At 41.6% G+C, this 20,538-nt stretch overlaps 1 protein-coding gene across 50 annotated transcripts in view; it reads left to right on the top strand.

Annotated features, from left to right (window-relative positions):
- The window catches only part of SOX6 (SRY-box transcription factor 6), a 458,084-nt gene that overhangs the window by 196,479 nt on the left and 241,067 nt on the right, over positions 1-20,538 (top strand). For 38 of the 50 annotated variants that reach the window (XM_083477096.1, XM_083477104.1, XM_083477133.1 and 35 more), the window contains one exon: positions 17,706-17,916. In XM_083477096.1, coding sequence (XP_083333222.1) covers positions 17,706-17,916 — 211 coding nt within the window. The remainder of the gene's footprint in view (positions 1-17,705; positions 17,917-20,538) is intronic. The other 12 variants (XM_083477121.1, XM_083477123.1, XM_083477129.1 and 9 more) reach the window with 1 other exon arrangement.

The raw sequence follows: 20,538 nt of genomic DNA, 5'->3' as shown, positions 1-20,538 counted from the left end.
AAAATTAAATGTGATCAAACATATATCTTATACAGTAACTGAACCTTTTATGTTCTTTGAAAAGTGGAGAGAGGAATAGTAAAGAACTCAAAAGGAGATGGGATGGGGGGGACGGTGTGGAACGGAATCTACATTTCAATATATTTGCAAATCTTCCTCCAGATTTACTTCTCTTTTTCTGGGGGAGGGGGTGGGTTGGACGCAACTTCATGTCAATACTTGCTGTTCCTTCAAGAAGCTGAAACAGCCACAAGTTACTCTCCCATTATCAGATTTCTGAAACAGGTGCATGAACTTTGCTCGAGTGACTTAGCTTTCTGGTTTCACTTTTCTTGTTTCTGAAAAATACCCCAGCCTTCTTGGATAAAGTTCCTGAAAATCATTAGTAGTTAACCACATGTCCCTAAGGAGAGATCCAGTAGGCTGTACATAATTCTTCACCTAAGTGAGGACTGCCTGTGAGTGGTAGTAGTTGGTCCTAAGCAGAAACTGAATTCTTGAAGCTTACAGGAAAAAAACCAAAAATCATGTCGCTTGAAATTATAAATGTCGATCAGTCAGAAAAAGTGGCCGATATCTGAACTAATGGGGAAATACAACAGCTTAGGGATTGACTGCAGCATTTAACTTTCACTTGACAGGTGGGATCAAATACACCCTGACATAAGGTGGGGTGGGGGAAATGCATAAAAAACGTTTGTGTTGGTCTTCCACAGTTCCAGGTATTGCTTAATCATGGTGAGGTGTGAATTGCCATGTAGTCTTTCAATGGCTCTCTTTGGAAATCTAATTGAAAATTGATGTTTTTATTCTTGCAGCTTTGGGGGTCAATTCTACTTCTCTTACAATGGCAGAAACAACTTTAAAACCATTCACACCAAATGCTAGAGGGGTGTCAAAGTGACACTGAAAGGTGCTGTTTATCTTCAGGTGTACCATGCTTAGCCTAGAGCAAGGAGCACAGAGAATCAGAAAAAGCCTTTCCTCCTGCAAATGAGGGGAGGGGTTGTGGGCGGGAGCTGAGCTCCGCCTCAAGCAGAGGGCGTTAGCCCCCTGACACCCACTTACCTGGCTGGTGCACCACGCCCACGGGCAAGCGCCCAACCAGGTGCGTTGGAAGGGGCGTGGACTGCAGCTTAACTTGCTGCTGCGCCAGCCACGCGGCCCTCACTTTTCGCCGTCCTGTGTTTGTGATGTGTGGAAGGGCTAGGTGTGGCCATCGCCTACGCCTTCAATTTTGGGTATTCTGTTAAAGGAATCTGGTGGTCGTGTATTCTGTCTGATGCCTGTGTGGTGGGAGGCCATGGCACGACCCTCGGTGACATCAGGGGGGAGCTTATAGTTGGATTAGCATCAACAGGCTCCACCTACTGGTGAATAACCCCCCCTTTTAGACTCACCCCTCTCCGAGTGGGTGGAGTCAACTGACATGATCCAATGCCTAAGCCAATACCTTTTCACTTGCTGTAATCAATAAAGTTGTGGCCTTTTCTTGCCCATTAACCTTACATCACATGTCCGTGCATTTTCATTCCACTACGCGGGGATCGGGTCCTCGAACCACAACAATACCTTGTCATTATACATGTTATTAAGGGCCAGTAGTATCCAACAGGTTTACAAAATCCCTTTACAAATCTGAATTATAAGAACATTTTCCCCAGTTATAATCTTCCATGTCTGACAGCAAATTTGAATTTATTTATTTTTAATCATAGCTATCATTTTGTGCAAGACTTACAAATTTGGATTTTTGGGTCGCTGCAACCCCAACTGCATTTGCAGATGTCTGCAAGCAACCTCAAAAACCTGTACATGTCCACTTTTTTCTGTTTACAGAAATATCTTTACAAAATGTCTTGTTCAGGGTTGCCAGACAGCTCCAGCAGCTCAAAACCTACCACAGACAGTGATTGAGAAACCAGCAACACATTTAAAGGTTTCTTTAATGTAAGCAACTGATAACATGGGAATTAGCTAAGAACAATCTCTCTCTGGTTGGCACATTGGGGGGGGAAACCCACTCCAAAAATTCTCCCAGAATTGCTTGTCCACAGATCCGGAAGTGCTTTTAGGTGTGAAGAAGACCTAAATGATTTGTTGGGCAATGATTTTAAGGATTGTTCTGCTTTAATTGATTTGTTATCTTCGTGCTGTTGTGTTATGATTATTTTGTAGTTTCATTTTGTAATTTGCATATTCTTTGTAAGCAGATTTAGATATAAATGGGATGTGACTAATAATTATGAATGATAAATACAAATTGCAGAATCCATAGGTACTAAAGTCATGGACATGTAGTTATCAATCATTCTCCAGAGTCAAATGCCTATGCCCTAGGACTGAATTCAGCAATAAAACCTCACCTGAAAGTGTGAGGCACCAATCAGTCCCCTTTTTCCATAGGACCCAACTCCAGGAGGCCGTGGGTGCTTGGGCACCCACAATAATATAGTTGTGGGGGCCAGGCACCCACAAATCAATGAGAAAAGCCAGCAGGCAGCAACAGTGCTGCCTCCAAGAGAGAAGTTGTTCAGTTCCACCCTTTACATCCAGCCAGCAAGGCACCCTTTCCGGGTGGGTGCTCAGATGCAGAGGCATGTGCAGGAGTGTGCGTGTGACGTCACATGTCCACATTGTGGTAGTGGGCACCCCTGCCCTTCTCTTCCTCTGACAATCTGAATGAAAAGGCAGGTCCATAAGCTTAGCCATGGAAGATGTATCCACAGCATCACACAGTGGAACTGCTGGGGATACACAGATCTTTTGTTGTTGAAGTCGCCACTGCATGCTTTCTGACATGTTAGGAGATGCACTTCTGAGCAAATCACTCATGTGAAGAGTTACATATTGGGGCCAATTCATAACGTATGAATAGAGGTTTTAGAGTGTCTACCCTATGCAGCTGTGTGAGATTAAAAAAAGAAAGTGGAATATGGAAATGGGCCTGAAAAAATTACTATACAAGTCATTTCCAGCATTCTTTGTATGCAGCACTTCTTAGTTATAACAAGAGTAACATATACTATATTGAATTTTAATGTTATCATTTTTTATTTTTTATTTAAAAAAAGACAACCACCACCAAACCCTACACATTGACTAGAAATGTTTTCAAACTTTCACTCCCTTTTGATATCAGGAATTGCTTTTCACTGAGTCCTTTGTGTGTTCTGAATGTCTGGAAGCCAAAATATTTTGTTTTAACTCCCACTCTATAGTATTTCCCAGCTGTGTACTTATATGGTGTAATAAAAGGATTTAACAAATGGGAAATAGCAGCTGCATTTGGAAATTCCTTTTGTGCTTGCTCTTCATTTGACAGATTCAGCAATGTGCAACAACTGCCATGTCAGACCTGGAGTGGCTTCCACTTCAAGTATCTCATCTCCATCCTGGTGGATTTTACAGTAGAGAATATACAAAACAATTGAGTGGGGGTGGAGGATGATCCCATTGCACAGTTGGATATGCTGGCAGTCTGTTTCTATCCTTTGACAGTGTGTGTTGATGCTTATTTTATTGGAAAATGTGGAGCTGCATATATATGTAACAATACACGTTTCATTCTTAAAGAATTGTCAGGTTTTATTTATTTAAAAGATTTTGTGTCCCTCCTTTCATGCAGATGAAACAATGCAGAGGTTTAAACCTTGCAAATCATGAGAGCTTGGAGGCAGTGTAAGAACTAGGCATATTTTGGGTATGGAAGGCAATTGACACATGAAAACAGCAAAAAAAAAAAAAGTTTAATAGTCAATAATACAGTAATTAGTAACTTATAGTATTATGGCTGTTGCTCATAGAGTCAATGCGGTGATATGCTGTGGATATTGATGTATAAATGAAACAAACTGAATGATTGATGAAAGTGCAATACTATCTCTATTTAGTGGTGGTTGCTCTTATCCTTCCCATTTCTCTAAAGTCCTTAGAGAATTTTGGGGGGGCAAATAGACAGAAAGGGAAAACACCATATGGGGGGACATGAAATACATGCAAACTTGCAAACTTGTAAAGAAGAGAAAATAAAGATAGGACTAGGTGGGAAAGATTACTGAAGTGGATGTCTTATCAGCATACAGTGAGAGGGAAAAGTATTTGATCCCCTGCTATATTTGCCCATTTGCCTTCTGACGAAGAAATGACCAGTCCATAATTTTAATGGTAGGTTTATTGTAGCTGTGAGAGACAGAATAACAACAGGAAAAACCCCAGAAACCCAGAAGACAAAAGTCAGAGACTGATGTACATTATAATGGGTGAAATAAGTATTTGATCCCCTATCAACCAGCCAGATGTCAGGCTACCTGGTATCTTCACTGTATGTAACAAGCTGAGATTAGAAGCACCTGCTGTAAGGGAGAGGTCTTACCTGTAATCCCAGCTCGTTATAGTACCTGTACAAAAGACACCTGTCAACAGAAGCAATCAATCCAGCAGATTCCAAAGTAGCCACCATGACCAAGACCAAAGAGCTGTCCAAGGATGTCAGTGACAAGAACGGGTTTTCCTGTTGTTATTCTGTCTCTCACAGCTACAGTAAACCTACCATTAAAATTATGGACTGGTCATTTCTTTGTCAGAGGGCAAATGGGCAAATTAAGTAGGGGATGAAATACTTCCCCCCCCCCTTCACTGTATGAGAAAGAAGGGGCATTCTAGAGGCTGAGAGCCATTTCAGGTCATTACCACTGTTCAGGGAACCTACTTGGGTCTACTTCTGCTAGATAGTATCTTCCAGGCTTCCAGGGCTAGTTCAACCATGACATTTTAAATTAGCACCACAGGCCTGTACTTAGTTTCTGGGATTGAAGCTCAGTTGGTTTTCCTGAATTTCCCTTCAGATATCTGTGTTTACATTTGTCCTCTAAGTGTAGGCAGCATTGTACAATGGTACCTTGGGTTATGAACTTAATTCGTTCCAGAGGTCCCTTCTTAACCCGAAACCGTTCTTAACTTGAGGCGCGCTTTCGCTAATGGGGCCTCCTGCCGCCGCTGTGTGATTTCTCTTCTCATCCTGGTGCAAAGTTCTCAACCTGAGGTATTACTTCCGGGTTAGCGGAGTTTGTAACCTGAAGCATTTGTAACCTGAAGCATTTGTAACCCAAGGTACCACTTATCCATGTTAAGTTAGTTGAAAGGAACATTAATCACGGAATTAAATCAATGCTTCCTTCAGTGTAAGGGTTAGCAAAATAAATCCTATTCCATGCACAGAATTTACTGATTTAAGGATTCAATTACCGGATGTTCATCTTTAGATTTTGATATAGATTTTGAATAATGCATTTCCTGCTAAACCAAATTATGTTGATTATCTGGCTAAATCTTTGTAGCGTGTGGTAACATGACATAGTTCTGTAGGGTAAAACTGGTGGGACAGCAGAAGTAATTCTATCTGCATAGAGGCATTGCACAAATGAGGCATGTGCCACTTCTCCTTCCCCTTGTGTATAGATATTCCTGTAGCAACGAAATGGCTAGTTATGTTGGATGTAGCAGATAAATTGCACAGATGACTTCTTATTCCAGAAGTTGTTGGCAACAGGACAGCCATGAGCCGTTTTACATAAGTAACACTTACCAAGTAGCATAAAGCAGGCCACAATTTGTATTCAGGCATTAAAATTTCCTTCAAAGAACATTTAAGTACCCCAAGCAAAGATCTTGGCTGTTCTCTTGCCAAACCTGGGATCTGTAGCTGTACATTCCGAGCGCATTTGTCACCTTAACAGTCATGGCTTCCCCCAAAGAATCCTGGGTACTGTAGTTTAATCTTCACAGAGCTACAATTCCCACACCCTTAACAAACAACACTTCCCAGGATTCTTTGGGGGGAAGCCATGTACTTTAAATGTATGGTGTGTATAATGAACAAATACTGCAGGGTAGATCTGCCCCTGGATAACTGACATACCTTATCCTACCATTAGGCAGAGTAAAGCAGCCAGCTCAGACAGCATACATTCGATATCCTGAAAAGGCAGCAAATGGTTAGTTGTTTAATTTATTATTGTTATATTTTCCCTGCCAGGGAGGGAAAGGGAGGTCCTTATGGGACTTTCAGCATCAGGTCCCAAGATAACCTGACTGGCCCTGGGTGCTGTGCACCTTGATTTGGGGAAGGGGGCCAGGAGCAGCGTTTGCTGCTCTGTCTCAGGTAACAAAATGTTTTGGGTTAGCCCTGATAACTTTCTGCCGCAATGAATTGAAGTTTCAATAGACTAAGGTTGCAATTCCAACTTCCATGGGAAAACATGCACACGATTGCACTGTTGGGAATGAGGCCATAGGACTCAGTGGGACTAGGAAGTTATTCACTGCATTGAAACAACTGCAAACAACTACAGTTTGCATCACCACCAGAAATCAGGTGTTAGACAGAAATGCTTCCAGTGTGAGGATGTTGCATCTAGAAAGGGTTGGAATGTATGCCTCTTTAGAAATTAATTACAGGGAATGAAACTTCAGCTTTTGTCTGGATGTACTGAGCTGATGGACTGCGTGTCCTTTTCAGTGGTTCTGAACCTCTGTATTTGGAAGCTCTTTCCACCTCCCCCCCCTTTCCATTGCTGTATATTTACAATGTGTGTTTTGAAAGTAGCAGCATTTACATGCTCTAAATTGTTCAGTTTCTTTCCCCCTTTGGATGAGAAGGAATCAGGTATGCATGCTGATTAACACACTCCAGTCATTAACATGTGATTATGTGGGCTGCATATTGAGCACCTGCCAGAAGATAAAATCCAGTACTTTGCTACATCTGTGCGAGACTTTTTGCATTTCTTTTGTACTTTGACAGCTTGAGGGGGGGGGATGGGTTTTGTATCTTTGTTCAGCATAATGAAGCTGTGTATGTAAAATGTTTTCAGCGAGGCAGGAAAAGAAATCATGGACATTCGTTTCAGTTTTTGAGGTTACGAAAAATCCAATAGCAAGGACTTTCACTGCCCTGAAAGTGAGACATGAATCAACTAACATGCTGTATCACTGACATTCACACGCAAGTTACAACATTCCCGCATGTTTATATGGATTATCTTTTCTGGGATTTGGCCAGGGATATCCTAATTCATAACAGTTTTATGAGATACCTTTATGTCTCATAAATGTCCTCTTTTTATGTGACTCTTACACATGGTTCAGCAGTGTTTACCATACAGAAACACAAGGGCTATATGGCTTTCTCTCAACATTCCTCTGCAGGTGCTGCAATGCATGCATAGGAGAGCATGTTAAATGTGTGCAGTGAAGGATTTGTATGTATGGAAATAGCTAAAATAATCCATTTTTATTGTGGCTTTTACAATGGAATGCTAGTGGCATTTAAAATGTGTAGTTTTGGTGTGTGAGCAAGGCTGCTCATTTTACTCTTAAGTTAAAAAGCCTTAATTTTATTCTCTTGCTCTATGTGTGGACAATATATGTATATTTAAAAATATTCCTTTCCATGGGTACAGAGGTGGAGCTAGCTGCTCCGTCACCTGGAGTGGCGCACATGCTGTGCCCCCGGGGGCGGGGCTAGCCGCCCGTGGGAGCAGGGTGAGCGTCCTGGGGGGGGCGGGGCGGCGATGTCACTCCTCCTCAGTGATGACATCTGGGGGGGACCGCACCCACCTCACCCTCTTTCTCCGCCAGTGCATGGGTAGAATGTTTTCTTTTGGAAAGAAGTTCCTGGTGGCTTGTTTGGTGGAATCTAAATGGTGCCTTTGCACTCACAGATAGGGTTTTGATCCAGAGAAGGTAGAGAGGAGATAAATTTGGTTAGTCCCTGCTTGCACGTCCCGTATACTACCTTCCACCCTATTCCTGGAGGGATCCCCAACTCTCTGAAGAGTCACAGGGTATTGGGGCTTAGGCGGTGGGGGAATGGACAAAAATGCCCTCCCATCCTCTTCCATTAGAGATGCCTTTGCTGGATTAAAAGCCCTTCCAAGAGTGCAAGGACACCAATAGGACTCCACCTTTTGAAATTATTTACGCAAAGTCCTTGGGCGTTCTGGTCATTTTGATACATGGGCTTCAAATATTTGAGTGATTAACTCTCTCAGTACTTCAGCAATATTTACTTGGCTATGTAACATTCCATGGAAATGTGTGCCCAGGATCTTATGGAAGAGAGCTGCTGGGTGGAGGGGGTTGTTTCATGGGACAAGTTACCGGCAGGGGAAGGGTTCAGCAGTCCTACCAGATGGCCATTGGACTGTTACACATGAATGCTGTGCAACACAAAACTTTGTCCTGGTTATTCCTTCTCTGTTTGTAAAACATACTTGACTTAGAGATTCAGCTTTATAGGAAGCTTTAAAAAAGAAATAAAAGTGGAAATACACACTGAAACAGTCATTTATATTTTTTGTGGAACCAGGATAACTTGAAAACTTTATATTAACGTGATGACTATATAACATTTTTTGGGTGTTTGTGTGTCTAAATATTTGCTTTCATTATATGTTAACTCCATTGAGACCCAAGTGCTAGCCTGCTGCCATATTTTGGAATAAAAACCATTCTGAATATCCAACGTTTCTTGGGTGTTTAGATGCTTGTGTCATATTAAATTCAAGGATTGATAAATATCTCTTCATAACTGAGGCCCCTCAACTGCATAGAAATGAGGACTCAAGCAACTCATTCATGTTAGTAATATTTATTTTCTGCTTTGCTGCCCACACATGCAAATGCTTTCTTTGAACTCCTATAGAAATAGCAGTTGCCTTGTGTTTGCAAGTGTTCTTGTTGGCTACTGAACAGGAAAGCATTAACAACTTCCAGTTTATGATTGAAAATTAAAGTACAAGTTACCATTTTAGACTAGTTTGTTTGTTTGTTTTTCATTTTGTTGTTTTTACTGATCCCCCGCCCCTCCTATTTTCTGCTCTTAATATGTAGAAGCAGACAATAGTTTGCCAACAGTCTACAGCCTGTTGAAAGGTATTTTTCTGGATTTGGCTTACTCAGATAAGATTGAGGCATGCACAAAGTTATAATTTAAGATATTCTTCCAATGAACAGGAGATCATGACAGGATAGGAGTATGCTTTTTTATCTGATTCTGATCTTAAGGTAGTAAGGACAACCAGCTTGCTGTGGCGATCCCTTCATAAAGTGTATATTTAGTTAGTGCTTAACTGAGACTAGGATCACTGGGGGCTCATAGAACCAGAACCTGTTTCAGTGGCTATAAATTAGCTCTAGGATCCACAAGGTTGCGATAAAGTATATTTTATTTCCATGAACTATAAAGCATGTGAAATAAAGTGATGCTATATGATTTGGAGATACTGGTTTACATTGGGATCAGGCTGCAGGACCAGCCTTAGGCACCAGTTTATTCTGGATCTTTCTGCCTTGTTTCAGCACCATGTACGTTCATTAGCGGAGGCAGTATGTCTCTGAAAATGTGTTGCTGGGGATCATGAGTGAGAAAGTGCTGTTGCATTCATGCCCTGTTTGTGGGTTTCCTAGGAGCACCCAGTTGGCTACTGTGAGAACAGAATTTTGGATTTGCTACGCCACCAGTGCTGCACTTAGGTTGTTCTTTTAGCAATTTATATACCACTTAACACCATAATGCTTCAGTGGTATACAGCAAGGTTAATGCAACTATCAGTTGAAACTAACTGGACAACTTGCTGAAATTAAAAGGTTTTCACTGGTCTGGAGAAGTTCAATAGGGAAGAGCCTGTCTGATATCATCTGGGTGTGTGTGTGGGGGGGGGGTGAGTTTCACAGGACTGGCCCCATAATATTGAAGGGAGCGATGTACATCCAACTGTGATTAGAATGAAACACACACACATATATATCGAGAGAGAGAGGTGTGTGTGTGTGTGTGTGTGTGTGTGTGTGTGTGTGTGTGTATAACAGCCACTGGTTTAACTGGCATTCTTAACATGAGTTGGACTGTACCTGGTTTCATTTGAACCATGACTGTGGATGCTCTCAGTGAAACTCGCTAAAGGTCTGGTAAAGTGGATTTGTACGGAGGGAATAGCCACACTCAGTCTCTGAACCTGGAATTAGCTGCGTGTCCATATGGGGATCACATGCTAAGAGGACCAATTGGCAAAGCATAGATGCTTGTTTCATGCAGAAAGTGTGTTCCATTGATATTTTGTTGGAAAACAACATTGTTGTTGGCATCTGTGTCTTGGGAGACAAAGGAGTGTGCCTTTGAGGGTGAAGTCAAACTGCTGGAAGGTTACAGTGCCTGCTGTGGCTGTAGAGACCTATATGGGAGAGACATGTTTTCTTCCAGCTGGGGCAAATGAAGGTGTCCAATTGTGCTGCTGCAGGTGCACCATGGTGTTTATTTTCTTTGTGCCCCTTCCAGCAGTCCTTCCTCCTCTCGTCACTGTCTGAATGGGGACATTGCCTGTCTGCATATGGGAAGCACCAAACCTCCACCAACAGCAAGGTTACTTTCTGTCTTGAAATAAAATGTATGAGGACACTGAGAGAAAATAAAGGAAAATAACCTTAGACTTTGTTGATCAAATATCTGGGAATCCTTCAGACATTTATGTCAGGCATGTAACACAATTATTGCTGAAGTGATTTGCCTTTCAAGTAGCTAATCTAATAGGTGGGTCAGATTTCCAAGGAAATGTCAAGGAAAGTCCTTCCTTGCACCTCTATTTCCCACCTGTCCAGTTTGCACCTGCAATTTTCTGTCAGCTCAGATCTAGTTGTTGTTAGTACGCAGAAAGAGTGTCCAGTTGCCTCATTATCATCTCTCTTCTGTCAAATTGTGAAGTAGCTTTAAAATATCCTTACGTGCATGTTTTTTAATATTGGTGCTGTTTTCATTTTTAGATGTTTCAGACAATGTCCTTCCAAATTCCTGGGAGCTGGTTGGTTCTCCTGCAGGAAAAATGTGTTTGCTTCTAATTTAGATTTTGATAATATACTTCAGCTATTATTAGATAAACTAATAGTCCTTCCATTTGCTTGCTTAATCCCTTGAATACCTTTCTCCCTGTGCAGTTCTCTTCTCAACTACATGCCTTCTGTTGCTGATTTGAGAGGCAAATAAAGATCAGAAAGAAAACCCACTTGGTGCCTGGTATTTTTAAAGGGGCAGTATTTATCTGAAGTGAAGGTTGTCTTTCCAATGTTTAAAGGACCAATTTCCTTCCGAATCAATTTAGGATGAGCTTGTTTTGATAATGGATCCAATGCAAAGAACTGGACACTGTTGTTTTCCACAAAGGAAGAGGGCATTAAGATTAATCATTATTTTTGCCATGATCTATATGAATAGAGGGACGTGGGTGGCAATGTGGGTTAAACCACAGAGCCTAGAACTTGCCAATCAGAAGGTTGGCGGTTCGAATCCCCATGACGGGGTGAGCTCCCGTTGTTCGGTCCCTGCTCCTGCCAACCTACCAGTTCGAAAGCACGTCAAAGTGTAAGTAGATAAATAGGTACCGCTCCAGCAGGAAGGTAAACGGCGTTTCTGTACACTGCTCTGGTTCGCCATAAGCGGCTTTGTCATGCTGGCCACATGACCCGGAAGCATGACCTAGAGTCGGTCATGACTGGAACTAATGGTCAGGGGTCCCTTTACCTTTACCTATATGAATAGATGGAAATTCCTTTTACTCAGAGCAGGCCTGCACAGGATGTGGGGGACTCCCTGGTCCTGAATGGGGTAACTGTGCCCCTGAAGGACCAGGTGCGCAGCCTGGGAGTCTTTTTGGACTCAGCTGTCCATGGAGGGGCAGGTTAATTCTGTGTCCAGGGCGGCTGTCTACCAGCTCCACCTGGTACGCAGGCTGAGACCCTACCTGCCTGCGGACTGTCTTGCCGGAGTGGTGCATGCTCTAGTTATCTCCCGCTTGGACTACTGCAATGCGCTCTACTTGGGACTAACTTTGAAGGTGACCCGGAAACTGTGGAACACCCTCTCTTCAGATGTGAAGGAAATAAGCAGCTATCTTATCTTTAAAAGACATCTGAAGGCAGCCCTGATTAGGGAAGTTTATAATTGGGAGCCACCCAGAGTGGCTGGGGAAATGCAGCCAGATGGGTGGGGTATAAATTATTATTATTATTATTATTATTATTATTATTATTATTATTATTGACATTGACTAAGTTAAGTCCATTAATTTCAGTGTGATTTGGGTTTATCATACAGAAATGACAACCTTTCTTCAGTGGTGTTCCTGAAGCATAGTTTATAGAAAATAAATCATCTGGCTTTTCAGTACAGAGAACTGGTTAACACAGGATGGTCATGGTTTGGTTTTGGATTTATGCACTCCAAATTCCTTTACTTCTTTAGTTGGGAAAATAAAGTTTCTATCACATAAGAACCAGAAAATTGTAGTTGACCTTCAGACCAGATTGAAACTTTCACTTTAAATCAATGGTTCTCAAACCTTTTCTCTGGGCCACTCAGAATAAAAATTTGCTCACACCAACATGGGTGTAGCCAGGATTTTTGTAAGGGGGGGCAGGCTTATGTTAGGGGGGCATAACCTCAGATTGTATTGATTTTTATTGATTTAGGGGGATAGCTGCCCCTCTGCCCCCTCAGCTACGCTCATGCATGCCACACCAATTTTTTTATTGATAAAAAATACTTTGGAAACAAAAAGAAAGAACTATTATACTACACAAATGTTTAAACATTTCTTTGATTGCCCTTGAATCTTCTCACCACACTTGCCACCCTCGCCTGCCACAGCTGTGTGGTGTACTACACCCTTTGAGAACCACTGCTTTAAATCCTGGGTTTTGAGGGCAAAGCTTGCAAACCACAGTTTGCTGGTGCAAATGTATTAGAAAACTCTTGTTCGCATAAACTAGAAAAGGTGAATTGGAGTGTGGAAGGAGGGAGTTCACAAATTTGTGGTTGGTTTGGCTATGGGAAAAACTAAGTGTTACATGTTAAAGTATGGTTCTTTTGCTAATACTGTAAATGGGCACATGTCTTCTTCAGCCAAACCTTACTTTTTGTTTCTTTGAGCACTGCACCAAAGCATTAGCATACATTGTGCTTTGCTTATATAGATGAACTGAAGCACTCTTCAGTTCCATTGAAATAAAAGACAGCCAATTGCTTCTGTCCCATTCACTTCAGTGAGTGTCTTTCCCTATAAAGGTAGGAGTTTCTAAAAACAAGATTATTAAAAGCAGAGAGATAGTTGTGGAGATTTTGCATGACTGTGTTGAACCATGTTGTATGGTTGACTGGGTTAGTGCATTCTCAGTGATGCAAAGATGAATTTTAAATGACTATATTGGTAAATAGAATGCATTTCCAGCAGTTTTACAAGTGCTGCCTCCTTTGTAGGTGATGGCAACAAAGCCATGCTATGCATATAATGCACCAATGAATGATGGTTTCTCATCAACATCATCTCCGAGGTCAGTGGCCCTTAGTAACCACAGTTGCCCATTGTTTGTTGTTTATTCTGCTATTTGACACAGCCACTCCTTAATCTCTACGTGTTTACAGTGAGAATGCATGCCTCACAATTTTGCCAGCAGCTAACCTTTGCCAGCACACTTAACTTAGAGACTTTTAATTTGACCTATGGCTTATGTCCATGGGATATTCACTTGATGATATTCTCATCCAAAAATGGAAATGATTGTATTCTCATTTTGAAAGGATGCCATTATAACTTGACTAGCTTTCTGTAATGTACATTTGCAAATGAGCTTTTGTTTTCGGTGGGGAAAGGAGTGAAAATGAATTGTGGAGCTATTTATTCTATAAGATTAAGACATCACTGGTGTTGAATGCTAAACCTGCAGCAGGATCATGTGACCTGATAGGGAATGGCTGCCGCTCGATGGCACAGCACGTACATTGCATTCCAAAAGCTCCAGGGTTTCCTGAAACCCTGGAAAGCTGCTGCAAGTCAGGGCTGGGGAACCTTTCGCAACCCAAGGGCTGCATTCCCCTCTGGGAACCTTGGGGGGGGGGCACATTTCTGGGATGTGTGACATAAGTGGGTGAAGCAGTGAATTAAAAAATTACCTTTGTGTAGTAGGCTACTTTTTGCACACTCATACACCCTTTTTATCATCTGTCCAGGCAAGCAGGAGTCATTATCTGAGTTCAATGGCACATTTTGGCCAGGGAGAAGTACTCAGGGAGAATCTGAAACAAGGCCAGTGAGGGGTGTAGCCTGAGGATAGGGAGTGTGGCCTGACATAGAGGCTTGAAAGGCTAAAATTGGCCCCTGGGACTGAGCCCCCTTCCCCACGCTGTAGAGTGGCAGTGCAGAACAAGATGGATCAATGTTCCAATTTGGTATACGGCAGCTTTCTAAGTTTCCTATCCCTATCTGTTTCAAGGCACTAAAAGGCCATTTCCAAAACAAATGATGACCAGTGCTAAATTAGCATGTTGGAAGATTCAATTCATTCTATTTGCTTATAATGAAAGGTTGTCACAAAGAGATAACCCAAAGAAACAATATAACAGTCGAACAGCATAAGAAACTTAATACTCACAAAATGTGAAGGGCTGCTGAGATAGTGGCAACTCTTAGGACATTTAACACAGCACAGGATATACAGTTTGGAGTTATTTTAACAATACTGTATTATATCAGATGGTCGGCAAGACCGGAAACTGTATCAACTGGACACATTTGTTTCTAATCTTAGAGGCAGTCACAGCAACAATAATTTTCTTGTAACACACATGCTCTTGGAACATACAACAAAGGTCTTTTCGAAACAAGGATTCCCCCATTTGTATGCGAACAAACACAAGGAAAATCCTGGTCATAATCTGTTCCTAAGTGTTGTCTACAACACACAATACCAATACAGTGTCATTGTGAATGGTATTTTCAACCAACCCTTGCCCACTCACACTTTGCTGTGGGTTTATTGGGTTTTTAACATATTTAGCATCCAAATGGGTAGATGGCATTGTTTGAATTCATAAGGATGAAAAAGCTTTGTTCATTGATGAATACTAGGTCTTGAAGGCATGCTTGTCAAGCATGATCAACTATTAAAACGCTCACACAATATTGGTATCACAGAAGTGTACCCAAAATCCATATCCCATCAAAAGTTGTGTCACAACTTTTACATTTTGCATTTACAATCTCAAGTGTTCTCAGTGACTCCACCAACAGAGGAAAGATTGAAAGTCTTGCAGTTGGTCCACAAAACTTTATATTCAGGTAATGTCTTCCCAACAGTCAAGAAGCTGTGTTTGCCTGGGCCTTAATATAGGAGAGGCAGCATTCAGGGGTGCACCTAGGGGTTGATTAGGTTGGCCCCCCCACCAGGGACACATGCCCAGGGGTGTGCAAAAATTTGCGCCTCTCCATCTGGCTCAGAGTAGCTCGGAGCCTGGCTGTCCATGCACACCTAGGCTGTATTTCATTGCCAACATCTCCTTCCCAAGGGTGCATGGAACCATATATGTGTGTGTGCTGATACAGCTTCTTGCCAAGGGCACAAGGGAGCTTAGGTATGCCTCTGGCATTGTTGCAGCTGACGTCCCATGAGGTACATATACAAGCCCAAAAAACTTATTTTTATTAGGTTGCCTAGTCCTCACACTTCCACTATGTATGTTAATTGGTCAACAGTGTTCACAACAAAGATGTTTCATGCACAGATAGCACAAATGGCTGTCTTACTACTGGAAAAGTTTATTATTGCGAATGCAGTTTGGGAGGAAATTCAGGAAGGTAGCATATTTTGGAATTAATTGATTTTTAGAATTCACCTCAATAAAAGAAAGAAAGGTTTACCTGATCAGGTTTTAATTTGATAATATTTATTTCTATCAAGCTTTCAGATTCTGGAATACCCTAAATAGTACATTACTTAAATGTTAGGAGCCCTTTTTGTTGCTATTAAATTGCGAAAATCACTGAAGATTTAATAGAAAGGAAGGATTTCTCCCCTCCCCCAGCCATGCACAAGAAGTAATTGAAAAATGTGAACAGTGATTAAGGCTGTATAGTTTGGCTATGAGCAAATATCAAAACAAAGATTGAAATTCTTCAATACCATTAACTAGTATTAACTAGAAGCCCCTTAATTCTTTGCTGCTGGGGAAATTCTTGCAGACCATGATTTTTAAGAACCTACCATTTTACATGGAAATCAGAGACAAAGATGCCTAGCATTCTACTGGGGTGACCTCAATGGGTATTTCATAGAGATAACCAAATTTTCTTGAGTATCTGTTTTCAGACTTGCTTTTACGTGGAGCAACTAAGGAAATTGCACAATTTTTTTTCTGTCCTTTGAGTCCTGGACATGAACCACAGCTTAGTAGGTGCCATGTAAAAGCTCCCAAACACTGATTTTTAAGGTACTGGGTAGAACTAGATGGTCACTGAAGTAGCTCGCAGGGCAAAGCTCAGGGAAAGTCCTGAGCCTTGGGAGCAAGGGAGCTGTGCAGTTTCTGAGACTGCTGACCTGACTGAGCTAAATCATATTTAAATTGCTGTGCATACATTCCTTATGCCCTTTCCCGAGCCTATGTGGCCACAAAGAGTACTTGGGGGTTGTCACTAGTCAGCCGGCAAGGGGGGGGGGGAAGGGTTTACAATATTTAAAGGGTTTCTGCCTAAGCCATAGCTCAGTTAGTTTCCTGAGCCCACCAAGCCAAGGAAGGCAACCGACTGATGGTTAATTCTTTCTTGACAAACACATGCACTTACAACAACTTTTAAGGTGCACTTGATACACACGCACACATGCTGCTATTGCCCGCAGCTGGCCTTAAGTATTCCACTCATCTGATGGAGTGTTCGCACGCAACCTGAGACATCTTCTGTATAGAAGTCATAGCTGCTCTTCCTTCTTCTTTCTCCTTCCTGGTTCTAGGAAGGAACCCCCTGCAGGGCAGGGGGTGGTGGGGATTCGACTGACTTGCCCCTCACCTGAACAGCCTTTTTCCTGTGCTTCTGAACCATCCTGTGCCCCTACCTCTGCTCTCTGACTGCCCCAACCTTTTATCTCCCCTGCCCTCCTGGCTTTTGCCTTGTAGGTGTTACCAAACCCCATAAATTACTGATGCCCTCTCCGGCCTACTTTCCTTTGCCACACACTTGTCAGAGTCCTGCCTGTCTCTGTCAGTTAGTCAGAGAGCTTCCTCTTGTTGGTCAGTCAGGTTACATCACATCTTTGTTGGCAGGCTCACCTGGCACCTTCATTATATATCTTTAGGTGCCAAGCAAAAATGTTTCTCAATAACCAGGCCTTTGGCTGATTAACATTCTATGTCCTTTAAATGTTAGGGGGGTTATTGGTTTGTTATTGGTTTGTTTTTATTATGTATTTTGGGTTCTCATTTTGTATTTTCATGTTGCCCTATGATATGCAGATGAAGGTCGGTATACAAATTCAATAAAATAAATAAATAACTTTCCTGAACTGTTTTGTGTGGGTTCCCTCGTTTCCCAGAGTCTTCGCGTATAGATTTTGAAGTCATTGCACACTTTCTTCTAGTAGCCTAGATTTATAAATAGGTATGTAAGAAATCTTGAGGAGGCACAAAACAACAACAAAAAGAGCACCTTACTGAAAAATTGAGGTGTCTGGGTTTTTTTGTCAATAGCAAAAGCAAAAATAAAACTAAAGACTGTTTTGGCTTAGGTCAGGTTTTTTTAATGTTCAGTTGCTGTTATGTAATAACAGATATTTCTGAGATTGTGGGTCTTCATTTATTCTTGCATTATTGTCTTGTTTCTTTACAGGAGACAGAAAGTAATAAGTTATGTTCCTTATATTCCTTCCGAAATACTTCTACCTCACCACATAAGCCCGAAGAAGGAGGTCGTGACCGCAGCGAGCTAATGACCAGTGTTAATTTCGGAACTCCAGAACGCCGCAAAGGAAGCCTTGCCGATGTGGTGGACACACTGAAGCAGAAGAAACTCGAGGAAATGACCAGAACTGAACAGGAGGGTATGTACAGACATAACATATTTTGATTTCCTTCTCTTTAGTTGACTTCAGCCCTTAAGGCTATAATTGGTAAGGTGGATTTACACCTAAGACTTTAGTTCACCCATGTTTAAAGGTCTACTGCTAAATTTCATATGGAATGTTTGTTTTCACCCATAGTCAACACACACACCACTCATAGTGTGAAATAATACATGAAATTATTTATAAATTAGTTTTGTACAATGTAATTAATTAGACTAGATTTTGTTTGCGAATTCTGTAAAATGGTATAAATGGTATGGTGGTACTTGTACAATACCTTCTTTTTATGATACCAGGTTTCATCTAGTAAGTAAGTGGATCTCAATTTATTTGCCATTCTGTGTTTAGCACTTTCAGGAAATTCTGATGCATGGCCAAAGTTGACAGGGTTTGGAAAAATGCAAGTGAGGGAAAGATATTGCCTCTGACAATTCCCCATCTCCCATTTGGGGATATGTGTTTCTTTGGTATATGAGATCTGCTTTTAAAATGGCACCAAGAGCCTCTTAAATTATGCTTCCATAAATTCAAAATGCTCTTGAATCAGAACTTTTGAAATGTTTGGTAGCTAGGTAGATAGCTTCCAACAGAGCCTTTGTATATTTATGCCACAATCCCAGTGCAGTGTTTTATATGCTTTTGTCTCGTTGGTTCAAGGAGGATTTAAGCATATGCAATTATTTGATGAAATTAATTCTGTGGCTTCTGCCCTTCATGAAAAGTTCCCTATGTTTCAAAGTATAGTTTGTGGTTCAACTGTGGGGCCTTGAAAGAGGAAGAAACAGTTCCCCACTTAAGCATAAACAGATATCTGGGTTACATATCTGCTGAGATATGTAAGATATCTGCTTACATATTACACTGGAGCAAAAAAAATTTGTGCTAAATTGGAAATTATTGCATGCAATCTATTTCAGATATGAATATATTTGTTAGAATTTTCCTCGGGATTAGTTTAGCGTGACAGAGTTTGAAATATGCCAGCCTTGCCAGATGTTAGTGCAGACTTCTTCAATCGGGTGCCCTCCAAATGTTTTGAGAGACAATTCCAATCAGCCCCAGCCAGCAGAGCCATGCAGGGTAGGGCTGATGTGAATTGGTGTCCAAAGCTTCTGGAGGGCACCAGATTAGGGGAGGTTCAAAATTCAGATAGTAGGCTCAGGCCCATGCATTTTCATGGCAGGGAAAGGAAAATGGGAAAAATCCAAAACGTCAGGGTTAAGCTCAAACACTGCATTTATAAATGGAGAAAAAACTATATGTAGAAGTAGCTCCATGACAGATTCTACATCCATTTCTTGGCTTGGTTTCTATATGACAAATGCAAAGTTAAATGTGTTCTGTATAGGTGTCTTAAGCATCACTACAGTGATACAATGTCCCAGATTTTTCACAGCCATCTGTCTTCAGACTTAGAGGTTTGAAGTTCTCTCTCCCCCCGCCCCCATTCAAAATAAATTGTTGGCTTCAGTTGGATGGCTAGACTAGTTGGATGGAATCTATTTTAATTTTGTTCTGGCTCACTTTTCACAGAAGGTTTTTTTAATGTTGTTGATCACATTGCAAGGTAGCTAATACTTGTTTCAAGAGTGTTTTGGATGCTCTGTTGTATAGCAGTGTGCATGCAAAGATCAGCAAGACCTGTGTTTCAGGGGTAAACTTTATTTCATTCCCTCCCCCACACATTAAAAAAATAAATGAGCAGAACTACATTCATAGGATGCTCCTGCTGGAGGAAAGGGAATGTGTTTTTTTTCTCCTTCCTCTTGCAGAGCCCTCTACCTCTTGAAAAGCTACTGTGGAGGGTTGGTGAACCCTCTACGATGGCATGGGAGGTGGCACCATCTCCGCCCGCCTCGGTGTGTGATTGGTGAATCAGTGGAAATTGTCTCTTCCCTCTTTCTAGCAGTGAGTCTCTGCTGGATCTTAGCCCATTCTGCAGACAGAAGGACTCTTTCCATTCATGGAAGGGCAAGTTTTGATTCAAACCATTGTATTTATGTTGAGTTATTTTACATTCTTGGCTGGCTTTTGCAAATGAGGGAACTTAAGTGCCTGTTGCTAGAAATAAGCACTGAGAATGTACAATGAAAAATTAATTTACAACAGATAGTGTCAGCCCTATGGTATAATACTACAGAATTTCAGACACTGAATATTAAGTCATTAAGACATGTTTTGGTTGCTCATGTTTTGGTTGCTCATTTGGTTACTGTTCAACAAGTATATGAAACCTCTTGGACAGGCATAGGCAAACTCCAGCCCTCCATATGTTTGGTCCTACAATTCCCATCATCCCTAGCTAACAGGACCAGTGGTCAGGGATGATGGGAATTGTAGTCTCAAACATCTGGAGGGCCGGAGTTTGCCTATGTGTGCTCTCGGAGTTGTCAACAGGCAATTTGAGATGAGGTGCCATCAGTATACAGATGATAGCTGGCTCTGTTTCTTGTCATCTAAGTCAGGTGAAGCAGTGTAGGTGCTTGATTAGTGTCAGGAGGCAATTATGGGCTGTAATAGGACCAGAGGTGCCAAGTTGCGCCAAAGATTGAGGTTGCCCATTGCTTGTTGTGCTTGTGTGAGGTCATATGCCTTTGG

The sequence above is a fragment of the Podarcis liolepis genome (assembly GCF_965112155.1).
Source record: "Podarcis liolepis genome assembly, chromosome: 1".
Lineage (NCBI taxonomy): Eukaryota > Metazoa > Chordata > Lepidosauria > Squamata > Lacertidae > Podarcis > Podarcis liolepis.
Note: the sequence above shows the minus strand (reverse complement) of the source record. Positions and strands in the feature narration are given on the sequence as shown.